The 15,261-nt window shown below is 44.0% G+C and overlaps 1 protein-coding gene across 1 annotated transcript in view; it reads right to left on the reverse strand.

Annotated features, from left to right (window-relative positions):
* Nucleotides 1-15,261, reverse strand: part of LAMB4 (laminin subunit beta 4) — a 106,196-nt gene that overhangs the window by 51,208 nt on the left and 39,727 nt on the right. The window contains exons 12-14 of the mRNA XM_059655716.1: nucleotides 12,042-12,151; nucleotides 9,598-9,677; nucleotides 8,873-9,023 (exon numbers count right to left, since the gene is read on the reverse strand). Of these exons, the coding sequence (XP_059511699.1) occupies nucleotides 8,873-9,023; nucleotides 9,598-9,677; nucleotides 12,042-12,151 (341 nt within the window). The remainder of the gene's footprint in view (nucleotides 1-8,872; nucleotides 9,024-9,597; nucleotides 9,678-12,041; nucleotides 12,152-15,261) is intronic.

The raw sequence follows: 15,261 nt of genomic DNA on the forward strand, positions 1-15,261 counted from the left end.
CACTGTTGAACCAATTCTATACAGAAAGCACATCATGGAATTAACTATCTACATACTATAGCACATTCCATACATGGCAAATGCAATCCGTATTAACTGCGGTGACCACAGGCAGTTTCTAGAAAACAAACCAGTGCTTCCCAAGCTGCACAGGAACCGCCTGGGATCTCGTTAAGCCGCAGACCTCATGCAGTGGGTCTGGGGTGGGGCTTGAGATTCTCCGAGTCCAACCGACTCCCAGGTGATGACAGTATCGACGCTCTACGGATCACAGTTTGAGCAGCAAGGATGTTGGCACAGACAGAATGTGTGTGTCCTCCCCTGAGAATGCATATGCTGGAACCTAACCCTCAATGTGATGTATCTGAAAGTGGGCCTTCGGGAGGTGATTAGGTCATGAAGGTGGAGCCCTCACGAGTGGGATTAGTGCTCTTATACAAGCGGCCCCTGGGGGCCCTTCTGCCCCTTCTGCCTGTGAGGCGTCAGCAGAAGACAGGTGTCTGTGAACCAGGCAGAGGGCTCTCACAGGACACGGACCCTGCTGGTGCCTTGATCTGGGACTTCCAGCCTCCAGAGCTGTGAGAAATCAATGTCTGTTGCTTACAAGCCACTGTGCTGTGGTTTTTGTTATAGCAGCCCAAGTGGCTAAGACAAATATTTTTGGGGGGAGTGTCCCAAAAATGTATACACACTTTAACAGCTGATAGCTCAATGACATGTGTTTTCATAAACACTGCCTTTATGATTATTCAAAGTGTGTGTCTACTTTTTTGGAGACACCCTATATATAGGCATACCTTGTTTTATTGTGCTAATGTGCTTCACTTTGTGCTTTTCAGATGTTGCTTTTGTTTGTTTGTTTTGTTTGTTTTTACAGTCGAAGGCAAGACCCTCTGCCAACAAAAATATTATGACTTGCTTTATTGCTATTGTCTGGAACCAAACCCACACACTCTGAGGCATGCCGTATATAAGCTTTTGAAGAGAGTTAATTGTCATCCCAAGTTCTCCAATTTGAGTATCCTGACAATTGCTCATAGATGTGATCTGGAATTCATGCCCTTTCATATCTCTATCTCCATCCTTTGTCTTTGCTCTGTTACCTCTCAACTTAGACCTTTATTCCCGTCTGGACTGGTGCAGACGGCTCTCCCTCCATCCCAGACTTCTCTTGGGTGAGACTGCATTTATAAGACACCGAGGATAGTCTTCATCACACCATTCCCTTGCTCAGAAAGCTTCAAGGAGTTCTCATTACCCAGAGAATAAATTTAGCCTAACGTTCCTTTTCAATACTTCTTCCCTATATAAACTTCCTGTTCGACCTGTACTGAATACGACTGCATTGTTTTTCCTCTGAGCCATTACCTGGCTGCACTGTCTTCTCATCTAGTCTGCTAATTGAAACCCTTATTGTTTGCAAGTCTCAGGCCAGATTATTCTACCTGTGTGTTAAGCTTGTTCATAAAGGGTCACTCAGGCTCCAAAATCCTAGTGCACTTATTGATTCTCCCTTTCCTATGGCACTGCCCCAATCCTGAGCTAGCTATGTAAATATAGTTGCTATAGTTAAAAACTCCAGGAGGGCAGGGTCTCCAACTAATCCCTTCCAATGCCACCCTTAGCTTGAAACTCAGCATAATGTATGTGGATGGGCAATATATTGATGGATTCAGAGCAAATTTAGAAAGCAGATACACTTGGCTTTTAATCCAGGACCCACTGTCCACCAGCTGTGTGACTTTGGGCAAGTTACTTAACCACTCTAATGTTTCCCCTCATCTGGAAATTACAGATGATAATATGTAGGATATTTGGAAAGTTGAATAAGATAATGTATATAAAGTGTAAAGCACAGAGCATTAAATCAGTGGAAGTTTTATTTATATAACAGCACATATAAACTTTGTTAAATGAATGCACAAGTAATTAAATGGTAGCTAACTTAAATCCTTTACACTATAATTAAAAATCATTTTCTTAGTGGTGAGGAAAATTACTCATGTTATTAACCTTTAAACACTTAACATTTAATTTCCTTTCCTCTGTCATATTTATTACTTTCCCATTCTTTAAGCAATTTTCCTCGCCCTTTAAACCCATTCTGTATTCTCCATCTTTTTCTTTAAGCCGTGAAGAGAAGAGTAAGGATTCATCTTAGTCATTATATTCACAGTTTGGAGCTATATTAGTATATGTGATATCATCCTATTTAACTGCTTGTCAGCACCCACCATATGGTGCATACTGAATAAATGTTAAGTAACAGTCCATCTATTTCAGATAATCATATTTGTTTTGTGTCTTCTTACCTAAAAAATGGGAAATATCGTATTTATAGTTGTACTAGTGGCCTGGTGCACAGATTCGTTCACATTGAAAGGAAATTAATTAGAAGGAAATTAATTAGCGGGGTGGGGCTGGGTGAGATGGGCCGGATATGCCCTGGAGCCAACCTCCTGTGGTCCCTCCCTGCCAATCGCATCTGGGGCAGCGCTGAAGCTCTAAGGGCATCTGTGGTCACTGCAGCTCAGCAGTAAACCAGATTCGGGGCAACATGCCCCAGCAACAACATAACCCATGGCCAAAGGTGGAATCACACAGCCCCGTGAGGAATAGGGCTCCCTCTTCTCTAGTTCTGGCATGCATCACCGGAGAACCACCGCTGCCAAGTCACCACAGCTCTTGCGCTGAGCGTTTGCCCCCTGGTGGTCAGTGCATGTCATACCTACCGGCTTGTTGGATGATCGCTTAGCCATATATATATATATATATATATATATATATATATATATATATAATATATTATATATATATAATCCAACCCTCTTGTGTTTTTTCTCTACTCTCACACTATTACCACACTCACACCACCAGAGGTGTGGGGTTATTCCCATACCCAAGTCTCTGACACCAGCTGGTTGTCCTACAATTTAATTCAGTTCTGACACTATCTACCTGGAGTTAGTGTTATCATCATAATTAACTAGTTTGTTAATATTAATAGTAGGAAGAGAGCAAAGGGGAGGTCAGACGTTATAAGCATGATCACCTGGGCAGCTTCACCAGGAAGCTACAGCTTCATGCTCCCCAGGGAACCACCAGTCCATTCCCTGCAGATCACTGGGGAAGGGATCAAACAAAAGATTTGGGTGCATGTGCGGTGAAGTGGGGGTGACATAGGGAAGGCGCTTGCCTGTCAGTATGGCCTGGGAAAAAGATCATTGGCTCGGGGGCGGGGGTGAAGCCACTGCAAATGCTCAACATCTTGGAAAGTTAAAATCCCATCCCTCTTCTTGCTCTCACTTGCTCCATGACCTGTACTCGCTCTGTATGCTCACTTCTCTTAGGGTCTTAAGCAGCCACATGGCCCATGGCTGTGTGGACCCCACACGCAATGGACTGCAGCTGGGAACACGGGTAAGCCAGCCAGATGCTGTACTGTACTGTACTTTCATATGGAACAGAAACTCTGGACAGTGGCCTTAATTCTAGCCCCGCTGAAGACAAGATTCCATGGCGGGACAGACAGAGATGGGATCTTGGAGGGGAACCCCCTTAATTTCACATCATCAATAAAGCTTTCCATGAGACCCCATTCTCCTGTGGGGGTCTCAGGAAATTCTTTTCCCTGAGGCACCCCAAGAACTCCATTTCCACTGATAACATTAGCATGAGGTCAGTCCCATGTGACTGCCTCCCCGCTTCAGATGCCAATCGGCAGTAGAGGCTGTTACCTGTGACCCCCTCCTGGGGTTTAACAACTTGCTAGCATAGCTCACATAACTCAGGGAAATACTACGATTGCTGCTTTATTATATAATAAAGGATATGATAAAATATACAGATAAACAGTCAGATGAAGAGATATATAGGGTGAGGATTGGAAGGGTGCCAGACAGAGGAGCGTCTGTCCCCTTGGAGTTGGGGTGCACTATGCTCCCGGCACGTGAATGTGCTCCCCAATGTGGAAGCTCTCTGAGTCCAGTACTTCTGGGATTTTTATGGAGGCATAATTATACAGGTATTAACCCAATATCCAGCCCTCTCCCCTTCCTGGAGGATGGGGGTGGGGCTGGAAGTTTCAAGCTTTTAATGAAATGGCTTGGTCTTTCTGGTGACAGCCCCCTTCCGAAGCAATCCAGGAGCCCATCAAGAGTTGCCTCACTAGAACAAAGGACAACCTATCTCCTCTTATCACTCAGGAAGTTCCAAAGGATTTAGGTGCTCTGCAGCAGGAGTCAGGTCAAAGACCAAATATTAGAACAAAAGATGTTCCTAAGTGCTCTTACCACTCAGGAATTCCAAAGGATGTAGGCACTCTGTGTCAGGAGCCAGGGCCAAGGCAACTATATATATATATATATATATATATATATATATATATATATATATATATATATACACTAGAGGCCCTCAGCCTGGCCTGCACCTTCTCGCAATCTGGGACCCCTCAGGGGATGTCTGACTGCTGGACAACCCTCTCGCAATCCGGGACCACTGGCTCCTAACCGCTGGCTCCTAACCGCTCGCCTGCCTGTCTGCCTGATTGCCCCTAACCACTCTGCCTGCCTGCCTGATCACCCGTAACTGCTCACCTGCCTGCTTGATTGCCCCTAACTGCCTCTGCCTGTCTGCCTGATTGTCCCTAAACCACTTGCCTGTCTGCCTCATTGCCTCTAACTGCTTGCCTGACTGTCTGATCGCCCCTAACCACCTCTGCCTTGATCCCCGCTGCCGCAGCTTCATCTGGAAGGACATACAGAATGATGTCCGGAAAGTCGTTCTGCTGTCCTGTCTAATTAGCATATTACACTTTTATTATTATAGAGATTTCTCTATTATTTGGTATAGCCTAAAAATAAATACCAACATTCCTTTCCAAAAGTCTTTTTTCATCACCATTATAAAGATGTAATGTTAAAAACCATCAGGAAGAATGCAGACATTGAATTATTTCATTTCCATTTCACCCACCTCAGGTGTAAGTCTGTGGGGACAATAAAAGCCTCCGGTAGCTGCCCTAATTCCAGTCGCTAGAAGAGAAAATTCCATGACTCTTAGTAGCCTTTCTTATCTCTTATGAATTTTTATGTCTTTGAATTTCTATCAGTGTCCAGATAAGGAAGGGACATCAGGAAATGACCTAGTCCCTGGAAGCTGGAATGAGTTTCCAGCTTCCTGTCCAAATCCTGTCTTCAAAATGAACTTTCGCATTATTTCTCTCCTTCAAGACCTTACCTTTCACCTCACATTACATTTCCATTTGTCATAATCTCTTATATGGCTGGAGTCACATGCTGAAGAATGGCATGGGCGTCTAATTTGTATTTTCTCTCATCGTTTTACATGTGTGAACCTGTGCTTCTAACAAGACTTGAAGAAAAGTATTTTTAGGGAAAATATCTGTGGATGAAAAAGGGGCCACATAGTAAACCTGACAAGTTCAGGGGAGGCCTGCCTGGCGGCCTTACAAACTCAAATAACACATAGGATGGTCTGAATTTAAACTTTCTAACTAAAAGCAGGTCATGGCAGGTAGTCATGTCCTAGGCTGGCATCTTCCCTGACAAAGGTCAATCTGTACCTTCACTGAGCCTGTCTGTAGTCTTTTTGCATCTACGACAACACACCTTTGGAATGTCTGAGGAATCCTCTTTTTCCAAACCCCTCAGGGTACAGTCTCTCACCAGAGAGCACAACCACGGGAAGCCCTCATAGTTAATGTTATCGTGTTAATTGTTAACTGTTAACTATGCTATACCCACCTATGGGAAAGAAGTATGTGTCTATTTGTTTTACTTTTTATCCAATCCCACAGATTTCTCCCACTTTGCTTGCTCCCACCTCCCTAATCTGCCGGGGTCCAGCCCCAACGGGTCCAGGGGTCCCCAAAGGTGTGGAAGGAGTCGGCGAAGAAGGAATGACACGGAGGCAGCCTTCGGGTGATCATCATAGCCAGGTTCCTCTAGCCAGGTTCAGTAGCCAGGTTCTAGTCAGGTTCTCTTGCCAATTTCTGTAGTCAGGTTCAGTCCAGGATCCCCTACCATGCTCTCTCACCAGGCTCTGCCTCCAGGCTCCGAGGCCAGTCCCTGTCCAGGATCCTCTGGCATGCTCTCGCCAGCGAAGTTCTTCTGTCTCTAGGCTCCGTGTAGGTTCTGTCTTCTGAATTCTGTCTCCTGAGTTCTGTGTTCTGAGTTCTGAGTGTTTCTGTCTTGTTACAACTGTATTTATACCAGTTGATTCAATCCTATCAATCTCTATTACAAAGGTTAGGGCGTTTCTTATCTCCATTCCAGGGAGAAAAGATTATGTAGTTTAAGCATGATTGTTCGTAGTTAAAGGGATTAATTACCCGCCTGGCACTTAGTTGAGGGGTTTTATTCCCTCCCTAACTTCAGGGGAAAATCCCTACCTGGGGATTCAACCTTTCTCGGAGAGGTGACCTTGGTTAAAACACAGCGCCAAGAAGGTGAGCAAACATATTAAGAACCGTATGCCATATATGCCAGGTCCCTTGAAACAGCAAGGATGGACCGGCTCCCGGCAAATTCCCCCTTTTTTATTTTTTAAAAGCAAGCATTAAAAAGAAAAACCTGAAACGCTCTCTTGTATCCATTTTAAGAGTAGGATTGGCGCTTTCTGCTATTACCTGAGTCCTGATCTATCACCCCAGGGAGAGCTTGCCAATCCTGCACTTTCCCGGGGTGGAAAGGCTGCAGTGGGGTTAAGGATAAGGCTCCTTGGGCCTACCTTCTCCCATGCCTCTACATTTACCTTTCCGGCACCTTTCCTTCCTCAGAAAAGCATGGACGTATTTCTTGTATAAAATGTTCTGTCTGACTGGGAGTAACCTTAATTCCTCTGCTAGCAAGCATATGTGTTAAAAGATCAATACGGAGTCTTTTTTCTTTAGACTCAGTATGGCACATCTTCTTGATCTAAAGATCAATACAGAGTCTTCTTTCTTTGGACTCAGTATGGCACATCTTCTCAATCTAAGTTCTGTACTATCCACCTTCTTACCCTACTTATCCTCTATAGGGGGGTCTGTAGCACCCTGGTGGAGTCCTATCCGTCCCGAGTGTGGGGGTTCTCAATGGGGGGGGCTTACCTAGGGGAATCCTGTTCCAGGGGTTCCCAAAGGTGTGGATGGAGTCGGCGAAGACTATCCACCCTCTTCCTACGGTGGAGTCTGATCCATCCCGAGTGTGGGGGTTCTCAATGGGGGAGGGGGGCTTACCTAGGGGAATCCTGTTCCAGGGGTTCCCAAAGGTGTGGACGGAGTCAGCGAAGACTATCCACCTTCTTCCTACGGTGGAGTCCGATCCGTCCCGAGTGCGCGGCGCTTACCTAGGGGTCCCTGTTCGGGCGCCAGATGCCGGGGTCCAGCCCCAACGGGTCCAGGGGTCCCCAAAGGTGTGGAAGGAGTCGGCGAAGAAGGAATGACACGGAGGCAGCCTTCGGGTGATCATCATAGCCAGGTTCCTCTAGCCAGGTTCAGTAGCCAGGTTCTAGTCAGGTTCTCTTGCCAATTTCTGTAGTCAGGTTCAGTCCAGGATCCCCTACCATGCTCTCTCACCAGGCTCTGCCTCCAGGCTCCGAGGCCAGTCCCTGTCCAGGATCCTCTGGCATGCTCTCGCCAGCGAAGTTCTTCTGTCTCTAGGCTCCGTGTAGGTTCTGTCTTCTGAATTCTGTCTCCTGAGTTCTGTGTTCTGAGTTCTGAGTGTTTCTGTCTTGTTACAACTGTATTTATACCAGTTGATTCAATCCTATCAATCTCTATTACAAAGGTTAGGGCGTTTCTTATCTCCATTCCAGGGAGAAAAGATTATGTAGTTTAAGCATGATTGTTCGTAGTTAAAGGGATTAATTACCCGCCTGGCACTTAGTTGAGGGGTTTTATTCCCTCCCTAACTTCAGGGGAAAATCCCTACCTGGGGATTCAACCTTTCTCGGAGAGGTGACCTTGGTTAAAACACAGCGCCAAGAAGGTGAGCAAACATATTAAGAACCGTATGCCATATATGCCAGGTCCCTTGAAACAGCAAGGATGGACCGGCTCCCGGCACTAATCTATCACCAATGAACTTCATGTCACCCCCTTATGTCTTCTCCTTTGATTGTAATGTATAAAATAAGTGGTAAAACTGCCATTTCCTGGAGCATTTCCTCAATCCATTGAGATTTTGCTTCCCGGCAACTATCATCAGTTTGACTCAAATAAACTGATAAAAATTCTTACAGGTTTGGATGTGTCTTATGTTGACATATCCCACAGGAATGCGACTTGTAGAAGATAAAGTGACACTTGCGATCACACACTCCTGTGACCATTGCTGACTTCAATGATATCGGCTAATCCCAGGGCAGCTTCAGGAGGCGAGAGCACGTTTACACTGCTTTCATGTACTTTATTCATTCATTCATTCATTCATTCATTCATTCATTCATTCATTCATCAGCAGAGATCTATCAAGTTCCTCCCATGTGACAGGCTCTGGTGCCACAATGGTGAATGGGATCCACACAGTGTCGTGGGGGAGATAGACAAGTACATGCTCAATAAACACATTCTATCTGATGAAAGAACAAAAGTCAAGTCTGTTTTATTACAACTTAATCCACTTTGCCCTTATGTCCCAGGCTCTAGGCTAGAACTGGGGTAGACAGATCCATGAAATACAGACTCTGCCTTCAAGAGTCTCTCTAATCTGCAGTTCCACGATAGAATAAATTCTACTCTGATCTGCGTTTGTGGGCAAAACCACGCTTTCCCAGGAACCTTACCCATGATCTCAAGGGCGTGCTGTATGTATTTACTGACATTCCACCAAATGAAGCCTGTACTGAAAGGAAATGTAATACGCACCAAAGGCGCCAGTCCTTGGAGAGGCATGGCTTCCTCGGCCTCATACAGATAGTAATTCAAAGAAGCAAAGAAGTAGCCGGGGGCGGGTTCAGTGCAGCTGCGGCCAGTGACATGCGGGCGACATTCACACTGCCCATCCTTGGGAGAGCACCTGGGGAAAAACAAATCCATCTGAAAAAACGTGGAGGGGACACAGAAAATGAAGGCATGGGGGTGCCGAGCAAACTGTACCCCACGTTTGGATCCATTCTTTGAATTGATCAATCCACTTTCCAAGGGAGGGGAGGAGAGGCCATGGGCTCTACAAGTCTGGTCTTGAACAGTCAATCCAGATCCATGAAACCAAGTAGCCACTTCTTTCCTCAGTGGCTGATTCTGCTCTAAAACCAGGAAAAGGAGACCTTAGGGTTTCTTTACAGGGCGGTAAAAAGTTAGTGTTTTAGGCCGGTCAGATCACATGTTTGCAGGCATCTAGCCCATCTTCTCATGGGAGACCTGGGCAGTAGAACTGTCATCTCAGCCTTAAAAATATTTCAAGTAAAATAAGTCAACTGGGTTCTGGTTCATGTCTCGAGATCATCGCTTTTCAATGCCCTTTGCTTGTCATGAAATAAACTCCTTCACCTTTGACGATGAGCATATCAGAAAAAATGTGCTTTCATGTGATTTTTTTTTTGAGTGAGGAATATTGTCACAAAGTGTTGTCATTCATTTTCCCGACTTACACATTAGAATAAGCGCCTCCAATATCACAGTCACAGGGAGAACACCCATGGAGATGACTTCCCAGTCCCCAGTATCCGACCTACAAAGAGAAAGTGCTCAGTTGATTCCGGTGTGAAGAGATTTGCTGCTTTGGCCTATAATATTGAATGCACTACAGTTCAATTGATGCCTGTCAAACGGCCACACAGCCTGAACAATCACACGGGAGCCCTTTTTGCCTGTGCACTTGGTAATGACCTTCAAGGACACAGAGCTCCCATTCCAAGGACTTGAAATGCAGGGGACAGGCGAGATGTCTGTGTATTGGGTCAAGTGGAAATGCAATGGAAACCACAGAGTTCCTCCGACAGAACCAATTTAGCCTCAAGCTGGGTTAAGGCCAGTCAAGAGAAGTCCTTCAACTAGCCTGATTGCAGCTGCTTTTATAAAACCAACAGATGCCCTTACTGCAAACCCATAGGGGTTTTCACTTACACAATGCTAAAACGTTTTGGGATAAAAGAATCAATCAAACCGATTTTGAACTCTTATATGAATATCATCGTTTAGTAGAATCACTTGTTTATAAATAAAGTAGTTTTGGCATAACCTCTCTCCCTGAGAGAGTCAGCTCTGTTATTTAAGACTTTTCATCATTGCAACATCCTGACCTTTAGTCAGTACAAACAACTGGTGAAAAACCAACAACTATTTCTTAAATCTGGTAAGATTTACTATAGAATGCTCAGAAAAATACTTCCCCCTCAAATCTCCATTTAACATGCTCAGATAAAATTAAGCTCTTACTAGGCATGGAACTATTGTTTGAAGTGGGTTTATTAATACCCACACTTTTTTTTTTTAATCTTGGTAAAATTTTATGGCCAATTTTACTCAAAAATATTTATTTTAAACATTCAAAGTTATTATTTGTTACAAAATGCAGCAAAGGACTTTTGATAAGTTTCCCCAGACCAAATTTCCGTTTAGGCGCAAACAATGTGAAAGGGACTGCTTCACTCAGGATGTGGTTGTGAAACTCCCTACGGGCAGGGTATGCTGTCCTGTGGCCGCCGCCGCACAGGTCCAGGGCACCACGGGACAGATGTGGATGGGGGCACCTGGCAGATGCATGGGCTCAGTCACAGTGGACAAGTGCCCACTGCTCCGTTATTTTCCTTCTGCAAATACAATCGGGTTAATTGCAAACTGGCCGTTAACCTGCCCATCAAAAACGTCAGCCTGAGTCTAAGGTTTATGGGAAGGATCAGACGTGGTGTCTTCATGGACCCTGGTAGACAACTCTGCATGCTTCTTCGTGCTGTCCACACGTGGTCACCGCGCTTGGCGTGGCTCACGTGGCTGAGTAAAGCTTGGAGATGACGTGCCCTGGCTCAGGTACAGTGCCTTCTGCATCCCTACTTCCATGCCTTCTTTCCCCACCTCCTCTGCTCCATCCTCATATGTTTTCAGTAAAATTACTTAACATGTTAGCACAAAACTATGTCCTAATAGGCATATGTTTCATATTTATCAGCTACATTTCTTCAGACACGTCAAGGTCACTGTTCCTTTACTAGGTTAAGTTTTTGTTTTTTCTTTCTCTAAAATGTCAGGATGGGCTGCCAAGATCAGAGAACAAAGAAACGAGTGGGGTTTGAACTCCCTAATTGCATAACACGTTGCTTATGGAGTAAAAATGTCTTATTTGACTAATTTTAGACATACATGCTCATATGTTTAGAGGAGTCTGTAAAAAAAAACAAAAAACAAAACCAAGAGTTTATTTCCCACAGGAATCTACAATACAGTTAAATCCAAGTTGTTTTTTTTTTCTGGTCTGGTTTTTCTAATGAGCTCATCCAAAGTATTTTTAGGCAAGGAGTGGCAGGGGTGGTAAAGTGCCTGGGGACAGAAGACAGAAGAGGAGGCCCAATGGTCTGGTGAGCCTGAAGGAGGGGGCAGATAAATGCTTGTATAGTCTACTGCTTGGCACTTTTAGGTGAACAAAGGATAAAGCTATCGACATGAGCTATATTCCTTCTGCTGTACTAATCGTGATCATTTTGTAAAGGATATAAATGTCCAATCACTATTTTGTGTATACCTGAAACTAATGGCAAGCATAATTAAAAATAAAATTTTAAAAGCCAGGAACATCTGTGAAGCTCAATAAAGCAAAACACAATAAAAATGAAACAAACAAAAATGAAAACAACAAAATATTGACATGGTGGCTGGGCCTGTTCAGTTCTATCTGGTAAATGTTGGCGTGCTGGTGAATGTTTAACAACCAGCTCTCTGCGGGGGGTGGGGGCCGATTCCTAGTGTTTGCTGATTTCTGTAGTGTAAATACAGAAATACAATAGGATAAGGAAAGCAATGAACAAGACCAAGTCTCTCCAGGCAATGGCATAGAAATCTGCATCCCAACCTACAAGGAAAATCGTAGGCAAATACGTACAGCGCACTCCTCACAGCGTGGGCCGGTGGCAAAGGGCCGGCACAGGCACTGGCCTGTGTCCACATCACAGGTCGAGAGCGGCAGACTCCCCAAAGGGTTGCAGTTGCAGGCTGAAAGCACAGGTACACAGTCATTCACTTCTATTTCCCCACGTTTGTAAATGTCCTTAGTAGCCCACACTGAGCAAAACACGTGGCCACAAGAGCACAGAGCAGCCAGGCCTGCCAAGTGCATTGTCTGCCTGGCTGCATGATTACTGTCGGCACACAACCCTGCACAGGAGATCCAGTGCCAGACACTCCCAGAGCCCTCGTGCAGACCTACTGGATGGCCGTTAGGAGGAGACAAGAAAGTGGAGGAAGTCATGCAAGCTGAGTGCCTGGCACTGTTACCCTGAGTGATGCTGGCTGGGTCGTGGATTCGGCGCAAGGGTGTCTGAGTGTCACAGTAATTACCGACGGCTCCCGCTCTGGCAGATGCACCTATTGTTTCCCTATCTCTTTCCTCCCTCTCTTACTGCCTTGTTACATTTCATTCTCCTCTCCTCTTTCTCTTCCGCACATAGACATTTCTGAGTCCTGCTTATGTTATGAAGACTAAGAAATTATGCTACCAGAACAAGATATGTATCTTTCCCATGCAGGAAAAACCAGTGTTCATGGGAAAACCCAAGGTTCATCAACTGATGAATGGATAAATGAAGTGTGATATATTCATACAATGGAATATTATCCAGCAATAAAAAGAAGTGAAGTACTGATTCATGCTATAACATGGATGAGCTTTATAAACCCTGCTAAACGAAAGAAGCCAGTCATAAAAGACTACAAATGATAGGAATCCAGTTTATGGAATGTTCACAAATAAGTAGAATCAGAAAGTTGATTAGTGTTACTGAGGGCTGGGGGAATGGGATAATAGGGTGGTAGTAGATAAAGAGTATGAGTTGTTTGTATTTTTTTTTTTTGTAGCAGAATACATTTAACATAAATTTACCATCTTGCACTAGTCCAGTGATGGCGAACCTATGACACGCGTGTCAGAGATGACACGCAAACTCATTTTTTGGTTAATTTTTCTTTGTTAAATGGCATTTAAATATATAAAATAAATATCAAAAACGTAAGTCTTTGTTTTACTATGGTTACAAATATCAAAAAATTTCTATATGTGACATGGCACCAGAGTTAAGTTAGGGTTTTTCAAAATGCTGACACGCCGAGCTCAAAAGGTTCGCCATCACTGCTAGTCGGTTTGACTCAATGGATAGAGCATCAGCCTATGGACTGAAGGGTCCTGGGTTCGATTCTGATCAAGGGCACATGCCCAGGTTGCAGGTTGCAGGCTTGATCCCCAGTAGGGGGTGTGCAGAAGGCAGCCAATCAATGATTCTCTCTCATCATTAATGTGTCTAACTCTCTCTCCCTCCTTCTCCCTTCCTCTCTGAAATCAATAAAAATATATTTTTAAAAAATTACCATCTTTGCCAGTAGATAAAGAATGTGGGTTTTCTTATCTTTTTTTGTGTGCGAGAATACATTTAACATACAATTGACCATCTTTACCATTTTACAGTTCAGTAGGGTTAGTACACTCACATTGCTGTGCAACCAATCTCCAGAACTCTTCACCTTGCAACACTGAAGCTCTCTACCCATTAAACACCATCTCCCCCTATTTCTCCCTCCCCCCGCCAGCACTTGGCAATCATCATTCTATATTCTGTTTGTATAGATTTGACTAGTCTAGGTACTTCATGTAAATTATTTGTCCTTTTTTATCTGGCTGATTTCATTTAGCATGATGTTTTCAAGGTTCATTCATGTTGTAGCATGCGCCAATTTCCTTCCTTTCTAAGGTTGAATAATATTCCATCGTAGTACACACCACATTTTGTTTATCTACGCATTCATGGATGCACATTGAGTTGCATCCTCCTTTTGGTCACTGTGAACATGCTGCTATGAATATGAGTGCAAATATCTCTTCCAGACCGTGCTTTCAATCTTTTGGGTGTATAGCCAGAAGAAGGGTATGGGGTTTCATTCCGCGATAATGAAAACATTCTGAAATTGATTGTAGTGATGGTTACACAACTCTGAGTATACTAAGTCATTGAACTGTACACTTTAAAAGGTGAATTGCATGGTATGTGAATTAAACCCCCACTAAAGCTGTTACAAAAGAAAAAAACAAAACAAAAACCACTATTTGGCCTATTCTCTGAGGGCACAAAGTCAGTCAGTGAGCTAGGGGAAAGGTCTGGAGTTCTGCAAAGTGTGATGGGAAATTGGTTTGACATGTAATTCATTCTCCTGAAATTGAACTTTGCTATTAAACTCAAGAAGAAAATTTTATCACACCAAGATTCAGCAAGCTGCTCTCAAAATATACAAATAATATACAGTTCTTTATGTGGGAAAAATGTGGAGTGTGATGCTGTGACAGATGGGACCTTATTTACCTGGATTCCCTGAAGATGCTACGGCTGTTTGAGACCCCAGGCAGCTGTAAGTGTGTGTGATCCTAAAGCCAAGGGTCTCTTCATTTGGCCCCAGAAAACTCTGAGGTTCTTTCTATTTCCCTGTAGCTCCTCTCCTGGCTTTTTAATTTTTTTCTTTTCTTTGTCAGAGAACATAAAAATGCTAGGAGCGACGTGAGAAGAAAAGGGAAAAGTAATTTTAAAAAATCAAAAGAGCCCTAACTGTTTTGGCTCAGTGGATAGAGCGTTGGCCTGCGGATTGAAAGGTCCCAGGTTCGATTCTGGTCAAGGGCATGTACCTTGGTTGCAGGCACATCCCCAGTAGGAGGTGTGCAGGAGGCAGCTGATCGATGTTTCTCTCTCATCGATGTTTCTAACTCTCTATTCCTCTCCCTTCCTCTCTGTAAAAAGTCAATAAAATATATTTTTTTAAAAATCAAAAGAAACCATCATATGAAAATTGCTCAAGAAGTCATCAGTCTTTACAGAAACCCATAATGTGATTTAACAAATCTGTGTAGGAGAGTACTAGTGGAGGCTGTTTTTCTAAAGGTTTCACAACTTGGCATTAAATTCCTGGCATTTTCCACTGTTTGCTCCAGCAGAAAAAATGTGAGCACCCCCTGCTGGTCCCTTATGACAAACTCGGCAAACCACCAAGAACTGAATAAAATTCATGGGAGTTGTTGTGTCACTTTTAAAGTCTGAGAGGCTATGGACACAATGTGGTGATTTCTG

The sequence above is a fragment of the Myotis daubentonii genome, chromosome 10 (genome assembly GCF_963259705.1).
Source record: "Myotis daubentonii chromosome 10, mMyoDau2.1, whole genome shotgun sequence".
In the NCBI taxonomy this organism is placed as follows: domain Eukaryota; kingdom Metazoa; phylum Chordata; class Mammalia; order Chiroptera; family Vespertilionidae; genus Myotis; species Myotis daubentonii.